The following is a 16,777-nucleotide window of genomic DNA, read 5'->3' as shown; positions in this document are numbered from 1 at the left end:
GATAGATAGATAGATAAGGGATATGGAGAAAGAAAGAGAGAGAGATTAATTTTGAATTGACCATCTTATCATATAAGTATATTCTTGGTGCCTTGGAATGAAAGCCCCTTGAATTACTTTATGGGCCTTGATTGACCCATGATACTTGGCTTTCAGTTCTCCCATTATCTGGTCTCTTCTTCCCCACCGTGCTCCTCGAAACCTGCAGGTTCCCTGAAGACACCCACTATCTACCTCCTGCCCCCTTCCTCCGAGGAAATCTGTAGCAACCAAAACCTCACTCTTCACTGCGTCGTCAAAGACTTCTACCCTGGGGCCATCTCCATCTGGTGGCAAGAGAAGACAGCCCAGACCGAGATCGACAGCCTGGCCAACGACGAGCGCCATGACTGCGACCACAACCACCAACGGTGCTCGGTGATCAGCCAGCTTGAGGTGCCCAGGAGCAAGTGGATTCTGGGGACTTCCTACAGCTGCCTAGTCGCCCACCTGTCCTCCGAAGGGATTGTAGCCAGAAGTACCAATGTCCATACTGGTAACAGCTCAACTGCTGCTTTAATGCTTCCCAAACCCGCTCTGCACCTCACCCTAAAGATTCCTCTATGGCCTATCCCCCAATCCTTCCAGTTTGGCCTCTACCCCTTCCCTACTTGTGCTTCCTCTGACTCGATCCAAATGAAGACGTCATTTGCCTGCCTTCTTTGTGTACATTTCACACGCCTATTAAAGCGATAAGCCAACTGCACCCGCGGGAAATTTTGCTCTTATTCGTGGTTTCCTACCTCTTCTCCTGCAGACAGCAGGATATGATGCTAAAGGCTGGAGAGGGGATATTTATTACTATGATTATGGCTATTGTTGCTATTTCATTTTTTTATTTCATTATTGAAATATCCGGAGTGCCATAACACAAACGGAGGCCGTGATATAAACTACACTATAGTTACACTATATACACCTGTAATCAGTGGTTGAGCCAGGGGTAAACCCAGTTAAACTGTATTTACTCTGTTCTAACATGGGGAGATACAGGAGGCCCCTGCTTTGCAACGGTCCGATTTACGACCCCCCACACTTACGAACTTTTCCGTAAGTGCAGAAGGGGCTGAAATCCCCTGACTTACATCCTCGGCCCCACATTTATGATTGCGTACGATGCCTGTCATAAATGTGGACTCGAGTTACGACGTCTCCGACTTGCGACACTATCTCCGGAACAGATCGCATCACAAGTCGGGGCAACCAGTACAGAGTTTGCCTTGGAAGAGTTTAACACTGCCTGCAATGGAAATACTCTCTGCCTAGTAGACCTGGTCTACACTGGAGTGGAAGGTCAATCTAAGGTATGCAACTTTAGCTACGTTAAGTTGGAGTCGACATATCTTAAATCACCGTCCATGCAGCAGGAGATAGAAGGGAGCAAACCCTCCCGTTGGCTTCGCTTACTCCTCACGAGAAGCAGGAGTACTGGCACCAACGAGGGCCTCAAAGTTTGATTTAGTGTGTCTTCACTATGATCGCAACAGTGTTGATCTTCCCCATAGTGTCAACATGCCAGGTTTTTAATAGTATGTCAGGGTCTAACTCCCATTGGTTTCAAAGACATTTGAGGACTGAGTTCTAGGTGCCCAGCTACAGAACTCTCAATGAAATGAATTTATTTCTTTAAGCTCCTAGTATTATTTTAGACCCGGGTCGTTATTACTTAGCAAATTTTCAAAGATTCCTGGGCTGCATGGATACTTAATTACCATTGATTATGATTATTGAATTACCATATAGTTATGAATAGTCTAGTAGCACTTTAAAGACTCACAAAACATGTAGATGGGTAGATGTACCTTTCGTGGGCAAAACCCATTTCTTCAGATGGGTTCTTTTCCTCTCTTTGGGCCCACGGGCAAATTATTTATGGACTGGCTTTCCAGACATTTGCAGCTCCATGCAAAGCCACTAGAAACTACAGAGCCCCTGGCACGTCTGGAAAGCCAGCCCTGGCACTTCATGTGTGCTGAATTTCTAGGCTGCAAAACTGGTGTTACTCACGTGAAGGAGTAGTGAAGAGGAACTGATAGATATGAGTGATGCAAGAGGCCAGGTTAGGTTGCGGCAGGCAACAAAATGGAGGTGTTCACTATGGGTAGCCCCTGGTGGGTTGCTGTCACTCTATTTACCTTCACCTCCACAGGTAGGGGCAATTGCAGCTCCCATTGGCCGGAATCCTTGGCCAATGGGAGCTGTGATCCCCCAATCCCTGCAGAGGCACAGGTAAATGCAACAGTACGGGGGCCCGCCCGGGGCTAACCATGGCAGACCAGATCCAGCCCAAAGGCTGGTATTTACCCACCTTGGGGGCGGATCCTTGTCATGGGCAATCGATGGGAATGGAGGATGGATCAATCAATCAATCGATACATCTAGACTTTAGCTTGGTAGAAGTTGTTATATCAGAATAGGCAATTGGTCCATCTAACCTCCTTTCACAGCCTTTACCCTTGAAGTCTTCCATACTGCCTTGATGGGAGCCTTATGAAGTAAAGTAGGGGGAAGGTGGAACAACGAACACAGGTTATGGAACATCTGCTAGAACTAGGGGTGGAAATCTCGAAGGCTGTGGAATCAACTTGCCTTGGGGGCTTCTCTTCTTCATGGGGAAGGGGTGGGACTCTCCTCTCTTGGGACTCTTAGCGACAGAGCCCTGATGGAAGCATTGGTATAACTGCCCTGAGCCTTGGAGAAGTGGTCCCAAAGGAGTCCCTCCCCATCATCCATAGCCCCTCCAATGACCCTGGCATCTCCTGTCCTTTGGCAGAGTCCTGGCACAGCTCTGTCCTGGGCATCACCCCCTGCAGTGTCCGAGACGACAGCGTGGACGACTACAGCGAGATGGACGATGCCCAAGGCGTCTGGACCACGGTCTCCACCTTCGTTGGCCTCTTCCTGGTGACGCTCTTCTACAGCGGATTCGTCACCTTCATCAAGGTGCAAAGGGGGCTTGGGCATGAACCAGGAGAGAAAAGGCAAACCTGGGCTGTCTGAGAAAGAGCTATTAGTCCATCCACACTTTTGCAATGACTGTCTATCCCCATGAACCTCTCTGTATGTCTGTCTATGTATCCCCACTCACCTATCTATCTATCTATCTATCTATCTATCTATCTATCTATCTATCTCCACACACCCCCTCTATCTATCTATCTATCTATCTATCTATCTATCTATCTATCTATCTATCTATCTATCTATCTATCTATCTATCTCCACACACCCCCTCTATCTATCTATCTATCTATCTATCTATCTATCTATCTATCTATCTATCTATCTATCTATCTATCTATCTATCTATCTCCACACACCCCCTCTATCTATCTATCTATCTATCTATCTATCTATCTATCTATCTATCTATCTATCTATCTATCTATCTATCTATCTCCACACCCCCTATCTATCTATCTATCTATCTATCTATCTATCTATCTATCTATCTATCTATCTATCTATCTATCTATCTATCTATCTATCTCCATACACCCCCTCTATCTATCTATCTATCTATCTATCTATCTATCTATCTATCTATCTATCTATCTATCTATCTATCTATCTATCTATCTATCTATCTCCATACACCCCCTCTATCTATCTATCTATCTATCTATCTATCTATCTATCTATCTATCTATCTATCTATCTATCTATCTATCTATCTATCTATCTCCATACACCCCCTCTATCTATCTATCTATCTATCTATCTATCTATCTATCTATCTATCTATCTATCTATCTATCTATCTATCTATCTATCTATCTCCACACACCCCCTCTATCTATCTATCTATCTATCTATCTATCTATCTATCTATCTATCTATCTATCTATCTATCTATCTATCTATCTATCTATCTATCTATCTATCTATCTATCTCCACCCCCCCTCTATCTATCTATCTATCTATCTATCTATCTATCTATCTATCTATCTATCTATCTATCTATCTATCTATCTATCTATCTATCTATCTATCCCCACACCCCCTATCTATCTATCTATCTATCTATCTATCTATCTATCTATCTATCTATCTATCTATCTATCTATCTATCTATATTTACTTCTCCCTCTTTCTCTGATTTTGCAGGTGAAGTAGCTGCCACTCTCTCCACACAGTGATGAAGAAAGGATGGGTCCAATCCATCCCTCTCTGTGCAGTTATCTCGCTCATTTCCATTTCCCTAACCCACCATGGCAGCTGGCCTGGCCTTTGGGGTTGGTCGTCTGGCCATGGCGATCTCCCATTGCTTCCGGAAAAACATGAGGAAAGAAGGTTCCAAGAAAGACCATCAGTGCACCTTGTTCATTTTTGGAAGGCCAAGAACACTCCACACTCCAAGCTCAAGGGGAGAATGAGGGTACAGTAGCCTCCAGAAAAGATTCTGTGGGTAGAAAGTCCTCTGTTCCTTCACTCGTCTTCATCACATCAGCCCCCTCTCCACCTTCCCAAATAACTGAGCTCTCCTTTTTGCTGCTAAATCCTGTTCTCCATTATTTCATCTAATGGTCGCAGTTGGGGACACATTCCCCCTCCCATCGTCTGTGACTGAAAACAAAATCTGCTCTGTTCTAAGATGCTGTGGTCCCTGATGCCTCCTGGGGTAGTACACATATACCTGTCCTACCACTGAGATGGAGCCAGTTCCACTGGTTTGTCTCCCGAAGAAGACACTCCACCCTATCCAACCTCACAAGACTTCCCACCACAGCCCCCAAGAACCAAACCTATTACTATCCCCGCCCCCCGCCAGGATGTCCCCACTCAACCCAACCAGATCTTAACCCAATGGTGTGGACCTCTCAAGTTCTCACCGCAGCCCCACAAGAAGGGGTATATGGGTATTTAGCCCAGAGGAACCCAACTCAATGCTGGTTTTCCTCTAATGCGCCCCAACCCCACAACACTCCCAATTAATGTTCTCCTTCAATAAATAAATTTCCCAACCCAGTGCTGGAAGAATCCAATCCAAGGCATTCCATTTCTACCCCACGAGGCTCATGGCTATGTCCCCAACAAAACCACAATCCAGCCTGTAAAGAAGCTAACCCATACTTCTTCCATTACATACCCACTCTTCCGGCTACATCTAGACTGGCATGATTTTCCGGAAATGCTTTTAACAGAAAAGTTTTCCGTTAAAAGCATTTTCGGAACAGAGCATCTAGACTGGCACAGATGCTTTTCCACAAAAGCACGTTTTGCGGAAAAGCGTCCATGGCCAATCTAGATGCGCTTTTCCGCAAAAAAGCCCCGATCGCCATTTTCGCGATTGGGGCTTTTTTTGCAGAAAACAAATCTCAGCTGTCTACACTGGCCCTTTTGCGCAAAACTTTCGCGCAAAAGGGACTTTTGCCTGAACGGGAGCAGCATAGTATTTCTGCAAAAAGCACTGATTTCTTATAGTAGGAAATTCAGGCGTCTAGTGTAGACAGTTGGCAAGTTTTTCCGGAAAAGCGGCTGATTTTCCGGAAAAACTGGCCAGTCTAGACACAGCGTTCATGATCCAGTCTTAGGCCATCTCCAAACCCAGATCTCATGGCTAAATTCTAAGCTGTTTCCTCATGTCCCACATCCCATGTCACTAGAATTGTCACATTTTACAAAGTGAGGTGCTGGGGAGGGGGTGTTGTACAAACTATACGTTTGTTATACAATTTACATGCAGTCGCATTAATTTTTTTTGCATTGCATCAGCCTGCATCATTCGATTTGCGTTGGCTTGCCTGAATTTGCATCACATTACCTGGGTCTGCACAGTGGTGCATTGTTGTATGGGGCCATCCTTGACTGCATCCTATTGTGTCGATGTTGTATTGGTATTGTTGCATGTTTTCCAGTTGCATTGCCTGGCAGCGCACCAATTTACACTGTGTTGCCTGTCATGTGCAATAAAAGCATTGAAACGTAGGCTTGGAAGAGACCTCACATGGTCATCAAGTCCAGCCCCTAGGATAAGGTAGGAAATAAGAATATAAGAATGGCCATACTGGGTCGGATCAAAGCCCAGTATCCTGTCTTCCCCCAGTGGCCAATGCCAGATGCCCCAGAGGGAGTGAACAGGTAACCATCAAGTGATCTCTCTCCTGCAATCCATTACCCATTCTGGCTAATAAATGTTGCTGGACTTAACCTCCATGAATTTATCTCATTCTTTTTCAAATCCTGTTAAAGTTCTGGTCTTCACAACATCCTCTGGCAAGGAGTTCCACTGGTTGACCAAGGAAGCTGAGACCATCCCTGCAAGGTGTTTGTTCAACCTGTTCATTAAACCTTCCACTAATGGGGGTACACATTGCTGCGGGATGTAGTGTGGTGTTGCATTGCACAGCATTTCCATGGGTTGACTAGAGTGGAGCAATAAAAGTTGACGTTCTCTGGCTATCCTGAATTTTTTTGGATCATTGGGGTGCCCTTGGAACCAAAAATATTCAGGATATCTGGCAAACCGAAAACAATGAACAATGTCATTTCAGGCAAAACAAAACAATTTTCTTCAGCCCCTTTTTCCCCGGTTTCAGGGGGCATTTTGCCACGTTTCCTACATTTTAATAATGACGTTTCAGGAATGTCTAAAATTCAGAGACATTGCAGACTCAAAATAGTGAACCGTTTCATTTCAAAACTGTCAAAGGGACAACTTGAACATTTGGTGGTCAGGTTGTGGGGGGAAGGGCGGGGTGTAGGCTTTTGTTTTGATTAAAACAATGTGCTAGAAATGATGCAAATTTGCCATATTTCAGTCAGCCTGAATGTGCATTGTTCAATGAAAGACGTTTCCTCTGAAAAAAGTTCCCCCAACGCTAGTGCTAATGAGTCATTGCTCAGCGTGCAGTTGCATTGTGGTTAGATGTTTCATTGGATCTTGGCACCTTGTTTATGAGAAGTTTATTAAATGGATGTTGGATGGAGCTGTTCCTGAATTTGACAACCCAGAAGGTCTCTTCTAGGCCTACGTTCCTATTCCTTGTGTTGTTTTACCAGTGGTGTGCTGCTACTCTACGTTCTATTGTATTTCACTGTTTCACTTTATCGAAGTAGCTTGTATCATGTCACAGCATGCTAGATTCCCATTGGCTACGTCTACACTAGCATGATTTTCCGGAAATGCTTTTAACGGAAAAGTTTTCCATTAAAAGCATTTTTGGACAAGCGTGTCTAGATTGGCAGGACGCTTTTCCACAAAAGCACTTTTTGTGGAAAAGCGTCCATGGCCAATCTAGACGCAGTTTTCCGCAAAAAAGCCCCGATCGCCATTTTCACAATCAGGACTTTTTTGTGGAAAAAGAATCTCTGCGGTCTACACTGGCCCTTTTGCGCAAAAGTTTTTCAGAAAAAGACTTTTGTCCGAACGGGAGCAGCATAGTATTTCCGCAAAAGCACTGACAATCTTACATGAGATCATCAGTGCTTTTGCGGAAATTCAAGCAGCCAGTGTAGACAGCTGGCAAGTTTTTCCGCAAAAGCAGATGATTTTGTGGAAAAACGTGCCAGTCTAGACACAGCCATTGAGTCACCCAGCAACTTAATTTTATTCCAATCTGTCATAAGATATCGCATTAATCCATGTTGTTCTGTGACAACACACCATCTCCTAGTGTTTTGAGTTGTACAGTCTCGCTTGAATGTCCATCCTTTTTTGGCTTCTAAATAAAACTTTTCACCCCCCTTCCCAAAAAAACACAATTCCTGTCTGTTTCGCCGGCACGTTTTCTTCAGGCCACTGTGTGCGAGAGATGGTGACAGAGCCATCCACAAAGGTTGCAAGTTTTACCTAAAAAATGGTGAAGAAAAAGTTGTTTTTGTTAAGAGAAGGTTTGGTTGTCAGGATCAGATCCACAGACTCCATGTACAGGGCGTCCCCGCTATCAGTTGCCCTGGTTTACATCTGTTCCACATTAAAGTTGTTAAATTAAATTAATAGAGGTTGCCTATCTCCTAGAACTGGAAGGGACCTTGAAAGGTCATTGAGTGCAGTCCCCTGCCTTCACAGCAGGACCAAGTACCAACCCTGACAAATTTTTGCCCCAAATCCCTAAATGACCTCTACAACGATTGAATTTACAACCCTGCGTTTAGCAGGCCAATGCTCAAACCACTGAGCTCTCCCTCCCCCCATAAAAAAAAAGTTGTCGACGCTTGTAGGAACTGATATGTTATAAGTCCTCCCATTCCCCGCTCTTAAGTCGTGCACAAAAAAATATTATGCAAATGGATGTCAGCCGCGGGAAAAAAAATTCCAAGTTGTTTCGCTATAAGTCCAAGGTTTTGGGGACATATCTTGGACTTACAGTGAGGACAGCCTGTGTGACATTTAGGCAACATTTTCAAAAGCACCCAAAGTCCCATTTTCAAAAGGATGTCTCTATTTAGAATGAAAATCCCATTGATTTTGACTTGAATGGGACTTAAGTGGCTGACCTGCTTAGGCACTGTTGGAAATAATATTGAAATCCCCAAATGAACTAGAAGACGGAAGTAATGGAAATGGATGGAATGGAATAGTAAACAATACGTCATTCACGTAGGGTATGTCTACACTACAGCATTATTTCAAAATATCTAATTTCAAAATAGTTATTTCAAAATATCTTATTTCAAAATAACGCGTCTACACACAAAACGCATTTCGAAATAGCTTTTTACTATTTCGAAATAGTGCGTCCACACTGATTGGATGCTGAATCTCATTTAAGGCAAGCCGGAACTGGTTCCGGCAAGGCATCAGGTCAGAAGTTACCAGCAGGGCACCCTGGGAAGGGCTGGAGGCCTCCTATTTTTAAATAAGCATCTACACAGTGTTTAGTTTGAAAAGTGTTTCCGTTAAAAGCATTTGCAAAACAGAGCGTCTAGATTGGCACGGACGCTTTTGCGCAAAAGCACTTTTTGTGGAAAAGCATCCGTGTCCATCTAGACGCGGTTTTGCGCAAGAAAGCCCCAATCGCCATTTTTGCCATCGGGGTTTTTTTGCGCAAAACAGTCCAGAGCTGTCTACACTGGCCCTCTTGTGCAAATACATTTGCGCAAGAGGGCTTTTTCCCGAATGGGAGCATCATAGTATTTGCGGAAGAACACTGACAATCTCACATCAGATGGTCAGTGTTCTTGCGCAAATTCAAGCAGCCAGTGTAGACAGCCGCTTTTGCGGAAAAACTTGCCAGTCTAAACTTGCAGCCCAGGTGTCTATCTGGCCAAAGTCTTTAACAGCCTACTCAGGGAACATAAAGCCACATATCCAGTTCCCCGCATATCGGCCCTCCATGAGGCTTCGGCAGCTCCCTGTTCTCAGGCTGCCACACCTGATAACCTCGTTCTACCGAGGTAGAAGGGATGTTCTGAAACAAGCTTTTTTTCTGACATTTGGCCCAGTGTAAACGGGCGAGTTGTCGGAAAAGCCTCTTTCGGAAGAAAAGCGGAAAAAGATATGCAAATTTCGGTTTGTAATTTGCGTATCTTTTCCCAATAGAAGTTTGTAGTCTAGACACAGTCACTGGTGGCTGACCCCTCAGTTAGAGGCATGCAGATACCCGCAGACAGGCCTTCCAGGACATAAGAATGACATCCTCATCTTAAAAGAAGTGATTTTTATTACAAAACAAAAGATGAACTTGAGAAAACAGACATGGTTGCTAGATGTTATAGAGCACCTAAGAAAAACAAATTAAAACAGAGAATAAAACACTCTGTCGCAATACTTAGATGGTAAATGGGGAGGGGAGGCATAGGATCACAGTGTATGTCTACACTACCACCCTAGTTCGAACTAGGGTGGTTAATGTAGGCAACCGAAGTTGCAAATGAAGCCCAGGATTTGCATCTTGCCGGGCGCCACCATTTTTAAATCCCCGCTAGTGTGGACTCCGTTACACCTCCGTTCCATGAGGTGTACCGGTAGTTCGGAATAAGAAGCCTAATCCGAACTTCCTAGTCCGTGCCGCATGTAGCCACGGGCACCTTCAGACTAGCGGGGATTTAAAAATGGCGACGCCCGGCAAGATGCAAATGAAGCCCAGGAAATTCAAATCCCTGGCTTCATTTGCAACTTTGGTTGCCTACATTAACCACCCTGGTTCGAACTAGGGTGGTAGTGTAGACATACCGACACAGAGCACTTCAAACCAAACCACAAAATAAAGAAAAATTACCCTGAACTCAACTGGATTCACATTTCCCTGGGCCTCACTCCTAATTTTCTCTTTATTCAGTCCACACTCATGCCCTGAATTCCATGGGGGAGCCTGGTGGTCCTGCCTGAGTTTAAATCATTCTGTGTCTCTCGACTCTTGGTTTAACTCTCCCACCCAAAGAAAGCAGGCAGGGAACCTATATCCCATTCAAATTTCAACCCTCTATCTCAATTGATTCTCCTGGGGCTGACACCTTTGCTAGGTACCTGAGTTAACTCCTTAGTCACCGGGTGCTGGTCAGCCCTTCTCCTGTTCAGGCCTCCTCATGACAATTTCTGCTATGAATTGAGAGCTCTTCAATCGGAAATGACAGAGGAGGTGAAAGAGCTGGGTGGATTAGCTGATCAGCGGATGCCCATGAAGTACCAGTGTGGTGTGGTCATAAAGTACGGCCCTACTCAATTCAGGGGCCATTTTGGCCAATTTTACCATTTTAGGATTTTTAAAATGGTCTGTTTTCATGCTTTTGGATATTTAAATCTGAAATGTCGTGGTGGTCTAATAATAGGGGTTCCTGACCCACAAAGAAGTTATGTGAGGGTCACAAGATTATAGTAGGGGCTATACTTACTTATCCTAGAATCATAGAGTATGTCTAGACTACAGGCTTACATCGACATAAGTTTTGTCGACAGAATCTGTCGACAAAACTTATGTCGACATAGAGCGTCTAGACTACATCCAGTTGTGTCGACAAAACAAGCCGATTTGTTGACATAACAGTGTGGACGCAAAGGACAGTGTAGATGCAATAATGCCTTCTATCGACAACTCTGTTGACAAAAGGTGTTATTCCTCGTAGAATGAGGTTTACATACGTCGACAAAACTGCTGAGTTTTGTCGACGTTATGTCGACATAACTCAAAGGCAGTGTGGATGCAGGTATAGTTCTGTCGACAAAAGTCCACTTTTGTCGACAAAACCCTGTAGTCTAGACACACCCACAGAGTCCTAGGCTTGGAAGTGACCTCAGGAGTCATGGAGTCCAGCCCCCTGCCCAAAGCAGGATCAACCCCAGCTCAATCATCCCAGGCAGGGCTTGGTAAAGCCGGAACTTAAACACCTCTAGGGATGGAGATTCCACCTCTTCCCTTGGGAACCCATCTCAGTGCTTCCCCGTCCTTCTAGGGAAATTGTTTTTCCTAATCTCCAACCTAGACCTCTCCCACTGCAAATTGAGACCATTGCTCCTCGTTCTACCATCTGTCCCCACGGAGAACAGCCTCTCTCCATCCTCTTTGGAACCTCCCTTCTGGGAGTTGAAGGCTGCTCTCAAATCCCCCCTCACTCTTCTCTTCTGCGGACTAAACAAACCCAAATATCTCAGGGTATGTCTCCACTACCACCGTAGTTTGAACTAGGGTGGTAATGTAGGCAACCGGAGTTGCAGATGAAGCCCTGGATTTGAATTTCCCGGGCTTCATTTGCATGTTGCCGGGCGCCACCATTTTTAAATGTCCGCTAGTTCGGACTCCGTGCCCGCGGCGACACGCGGCACGAACTAGGTAGTTCGGATTAGGCTTCAAATCCCGGGCTTCATTTGCAACTCCGGTTGCCTACATTACCAACCTAGTTCGAACTAGGATGGTAGTGTAGACATACCCTCAGCTTCTTCTTGTAGGTCATGGGCCCTGAATCATTTTGGTTGCCCTCTGCTAGACCCTCTCCAATGCGTCCACGTCTTTTCTGTAGTGGGGGAGGGAGGGAAGAACTGGACATAATACTCCAGATAGGACTTCACCAGAGCTGAATGAAGGGGAGTAATCTCTCCCCTAGATCTGCCGACAATGCTCCTCCTAATGCACCCCAATATGCCATTAGCCATCTTGGCTACAAGGAAGCCCTGTTGATTTCTGGGCTGCTGCTGGCTGGCAGCTGCAGCACAGAAATAAGGATGGAATGGGATAGGATGGTTTTTTCAGCCTTACTTCTGCACGGCTCCTGGGAGGGAGGGGTGCCCTCAGAGCTGGGTACTCGGCCAACATCCCAAACCCCGGTCTCCCATCGCCCAGTTCTGAAGACAGCACAGAAGAGACTCAATACTTTTTCCTCTCCTAAAATAACCTTGTGACCCCCCCTCCCCCACACACACTCCCGCAACTCTCTTTTGGGTCAGGATCCCCCATTTGAGAAACACTGGTCTTCCCCCATGAAATCTGTGGGGCATAGAACAGGGGTGGGCAAAAGACATTCAGTGGGCCAGACCCAGCTTTGATCCAGCCTGCGAGGCAGTTCCAGGCTCTGCCCCCTTGCGTGTTGCCACGAAGTGGGAGCGGGGCACAAGACCTTCAATCTGCTTTTATTTAAAAGGCTGGCGTTTTCCCCGTCTACACTAGGGAGTTACTTCAAAATAATAAGTGGAGGAACGGCCACATTCCCAAGCTGGTTATTTTGAAATAACGGGCTGGTTATTTCGAGCTCCATCCTCATAGACTCATAGACTTTAAGGTCAGAAGGGACCATTATGATCATCTAGTCTGACCCCCTGCTCAGTGCAGGCCACAGAATCTCACCCACCCCTCCCAGAATAATCCTCTCACCTGTATCTCAGATATTGAAGCCTTCAAATACTTTGAAGGCCCCAAGATGCAGAGAATCCTCCAGCTGTGATCTGTACCCCATGCTACAGAGGAAGGCGAAAAACCTCCAGGGCCTCTGCCAATCTACCCTGGAGGAAAATTCCTTCCCGACCCCAAATATGGCGATCAGCTAAACCCTGAGCATGTGGGCGAGACTCACCAGCCAGACACCCAGAAAGTTCCCTATAGCAACTCCTATCATCCCTCCATTGACCTATTTCCAACTAATAATGAATGGTCAATTAGTTACCAAGATCATGTTATTTCATCCAACCATCCCCTTATCATAGAATCATAGAACTGGAAGAGACCTCAGAAGGTCATCAAGTCCAGCCCCCTGCTCTAGGCAGGACCAATCCCAACTAAATCAACCCGGCCAGGGCTTTGTCAAGCGGAGACTTAAACACCTCTAGGGATGGAGACTCCACTACTTCCCTAGAGAACCCATTCCAGTGCTTCACCACCCTCCTAGGGAAATAGTTTTTCCTAATATCCAACCTGGACCTCTCCCACCACAACTTGAGACCATTGCTCCTTGTTCTGCCATGTGACACTACTGAGAACAGCCTCTCTCCCACTGATAATGAATGGTCAATTAGTTACCAAGGTCATGTTATCTCATCAAACCATCCCCTTATCATAGAATCATAGAACTGGAAGAGACCTCAGAAGGTCAACAAGTCCAGCCCCCTGCTCTAGGCAGGACCAATCCCAATCCTCCTGCTGTTCTGGGGGAACCACGCTTATTTCGAAGTAGCGGTCGTGTGGACGCTTCTCCGCTGCTATTTTGAAATAACGACTCCCCAGAATAATTCAAACTAATTACTCCCCAGTGCTTTCTGGGGCTCTAAGTCGAGGTAGCACGTCCACAATAACGAAGCCTGCCTTGGACTCATTTTGAGGCTCCCTCTTAGTGCAAATAAGAGCATCCAGACTGGGTCAGAACCAACAGTCCATCCAACTCAGTGTCCTGTCTGCCGACAGTGGCCAATATCAGCTGCCCCAGAAAGATGTGATCTCTCCCGTCATCCACCTCCAGAGAAAGAGAGGCTATTTCAATTTTGTTATTTGGGGAGTTATTTTTTTTCAAATTTAGTTATTTCGATAGAATTTCCTAGTGTGGACATGTCCTTAGGTCCTAGGTGGGGAGTGGGGTTTAGTGGTTATTGCAAGAGGCTGGGAGTCAGGACTCTTGGCTTCTACCCCTGCCTCGAGAAAGGGGAGTGTTGTTCAGTGGTTATAGCAGAGGACTGTGAGTCAGGCCTGCTGGGGTCTATTCCCAGCATGTGGAGGGGAGTGGGAATGAAGACTCTGGGCTTCTATTCCTGTCTTTGCCTCTGCCTCAGTTTCCCCACCGCTGACAAGAATCGCAACCTCCCCCACTGTGCACATCTGGGGAGAAGTGCTGTGAAAGTCAGCCATGCTCACATGGCAGCTGTGGGTGCAAAGCCAAAGGTGAGACTCATTTGCAGCATGTTGTTCGCTTGGCTTCCCACAACGGCAGCAGTTTTTACCTCTGTCACCTTCATCCTTTCCATTCTCAGCCCCACAAATCAAATCCGCCCCACACCCTGCCAGTCTTGTGCCCCCAAGGGGAAACATCTGCTACCAGCTGTTTGGACAAACAGGACACAGATGTTGGCAGGTAGGCTATCTCTGGCCGGCCAGCTCACAACCTAACCACAGAGGCGTTAAGCACATGATGGCGGGGGAAACACGGGGTGTAAATTTAGCCTTCCCTGATATGACTCAGGGGCTCAGAAGGCGTGAGCTCCCACAAAGCTGCTGTAGCTATGATGGGTGAATGCAAGCCTGGGATTTTGGAGGTCTAAGGAGGGTGACATCGAAGAAATGAAATGGGCATTTCATAGGTGACCTTACAGCAAGGATGTGGACGCATTGGAGAGGGTCCAGTGGAGGGCAAACAAAATGATTTGGGGGCTGGAGCACATGACCTATGAGGAGAGGCTGGGGGATCTGGGCTTGTTTAGTCTGCAGAAGAGAAGAACGAAGGGGGATTTGAGAGAAGCATCCAACTCCCTGATGGGGGGTTCCAAAGAGGCTGGCGAGAGGCTGTTCTCAGTGGGGGCAGATGCAGAACAAGGAGCAATGGGCTCAAGTTGCAGTGGAGAAGGTCTACATTGGATATTAGGACAAATGATTTCCCTAGGCGGGTGATGAAGCACTGGGATAGGTTCCCTAAGGAGGGGTTGGAATCTCCATCCCTAGAGGTGTTAAAGTCCCGGCTTGACCAAGCCACAGCTGGAATGATTGAGTTGGGTTTGGTTCTGCTTTGGGTAGGGGGCTGGACTTGATGCCTCTCTTGATGATTCTCTGACATTGGACTGGAAGGGACCTCTTCCTAAAACTTTTGGGCCCTGTTCTGCCTGGTGGGAGATGGTGCTTCTTCTCATTTCCAGATGCAAATTGTTTCTGACCAGTTTATACCCACGGGTTCTTGTCCTTTCGCATCCAACGCTCTTCCCCCACGCTAGTTTTCTAAATAACCAGGGTGAAGTGATGACTCAGTTCAATGCTGTTGACAATGACGTCACCACTGCCTGGATTTCTCCCGGAGGTCTGTTTTCAGATGACCCAGAGCCTCACCTTTGCAGCGATGGGGACTCAACACCACTGGAGATTACGTCACTGCCCCGCAGGGTTCAAGGAGAGATGTCCCTAGTGAGGGGGAGTTGCAGAACTACCTGAGGGCAGCTCAGAGAAAACCCATGGGTCATGGGACCAAGACAAAAGAATCTGTCACCCAACCAGAGGTCAGGGCACTCGGGGACTTCAGAGCAGCAGAATTAGCCAGGCGGGCATCCAATTTGGGGGTATCCCAACATTTTTTGGGGGGGAATTTTAGACATTTAGGCTATGTCTACACTCGTGGCTTCTTGCATCAGAAGTATGCAAATGAGGCTAAGCATGGAATATCACTGAGCCTCATTTGCATACCTAATGAGCCACCATTTTTGCAGAAGAGGTTCTTGCCTACCAGAAGGAGCTGTCTATCTGTCCCCTTCTTGCGCAACAAAACCCCTCTTGCGCAATGCTGCTACGCCAATTACTTTCAGGAATAAATGGTGGCTCATTAAGTATGCAAATGAGGCTCGGTGATATTACACGCATAGCCTCATTTGCATACTTCTGACGCAAGACGCTGCGAGTGTAGATATAGTCCTATTCAAGTCAACTGTCAACTAATTCAAAATGTATTGGTTTCTACAGTGGACACCTAGGGTATGTCTAGACTACAGGGTTTCGTCGACAGAAGTTTTGTCGACAGATACTGTCGACAAAGCTTCTGTCGACAAAGAGCGTCTAGACTACATCCAGTTCTGTCGACAAAGCAAGCCGGTTTGTCGACATAACAGTGTGGACGCAAAGGACAGTGTAGATGCAATAATGCCTTCTATCGACAGAACTCTGTCGATAAAAGACATTATTCCTTGTAGAATGAGGTTTACATACGTCGACAAAACTCAGCAGTTTTATCGACGTTATATCGACATAACTCAAAGGCAGTGTGGACCCAGGTATAGTTTTGTCGACAAAAGTCCACTTCTGTCGACAAAACCCTGTAGTCTAGACATACCCCTAATGGGGGGGAGGGGGAGGGAGATGGGAGGGGTATGGGGAGAGAGAGAAAGAGAGAGAGAGAGAGAGAGAACAGGGGACTGAATGATACAATGAGTCATGTTCTTGGTTAAATTCCCCCTCCCCAAATGATCCTGAAACACAGCTTCCAATTTTCAACTCCTTTTATTTTGTACCCAACACACTTCCCCTGCGAACTGCACATGAAACAAAGCGGCCAGCAAGGGGCTCTTCTTGCTGGCCAGAGTCCAGTGTGAGCAGAGCGTGGGACACTGCACTGGTGCACCATCACAAGGAGTCCTACACACACCCCAACGTGCACTCACTACACTAGAAAATCCAACCCCTGCTC

The 16,777-nt window shown here is 46.3% G+C and overlaps 1 protein-coding gene across 1 annotated transcript in view; it reads left to right on the top strand.

The window, feature by feature from the left end:
- The window catches only part of LOC102455582 (uncharacterized), a 63,067-nt gene extending 60,261 nt beyond the window's left edge, over positions 1–2,806 (top strand). The window contains exon 19 of the mRNA XM_075911910.1: positions 209–2,806. Within this exon, the coding sequence (XP_075768025.1) occupies positions 209–735 (527 nt within the window). The 3' untranslated portion in view covers positions 736–2,806. The remainder of the gene's footprint in view (positions 1–208) is intronic.
- Positions 2,807–16,777: the final 13,971 nt, after the last annotated feature.

The sequence above is a fragment of the Pelodiscus sinensis genome, chromosome 30 (assembly GCF_049634645.1).
Source record: "Pelodiscus sinensis isolate JC-2024 chromosome 30, ASM4963464v1, whole genome shotgun sequence".
In the NCBI taxonomy this organism is placed as follows: domain Eukaryota; kingdom Metazoa; phylum Chordata; order Testudines; family Trionychidae; genus Pelodiscus; species Pelodiscus sinensis.
This window is presented reverse-complemented; position numbering and strand designations above follow the sequence as displayed.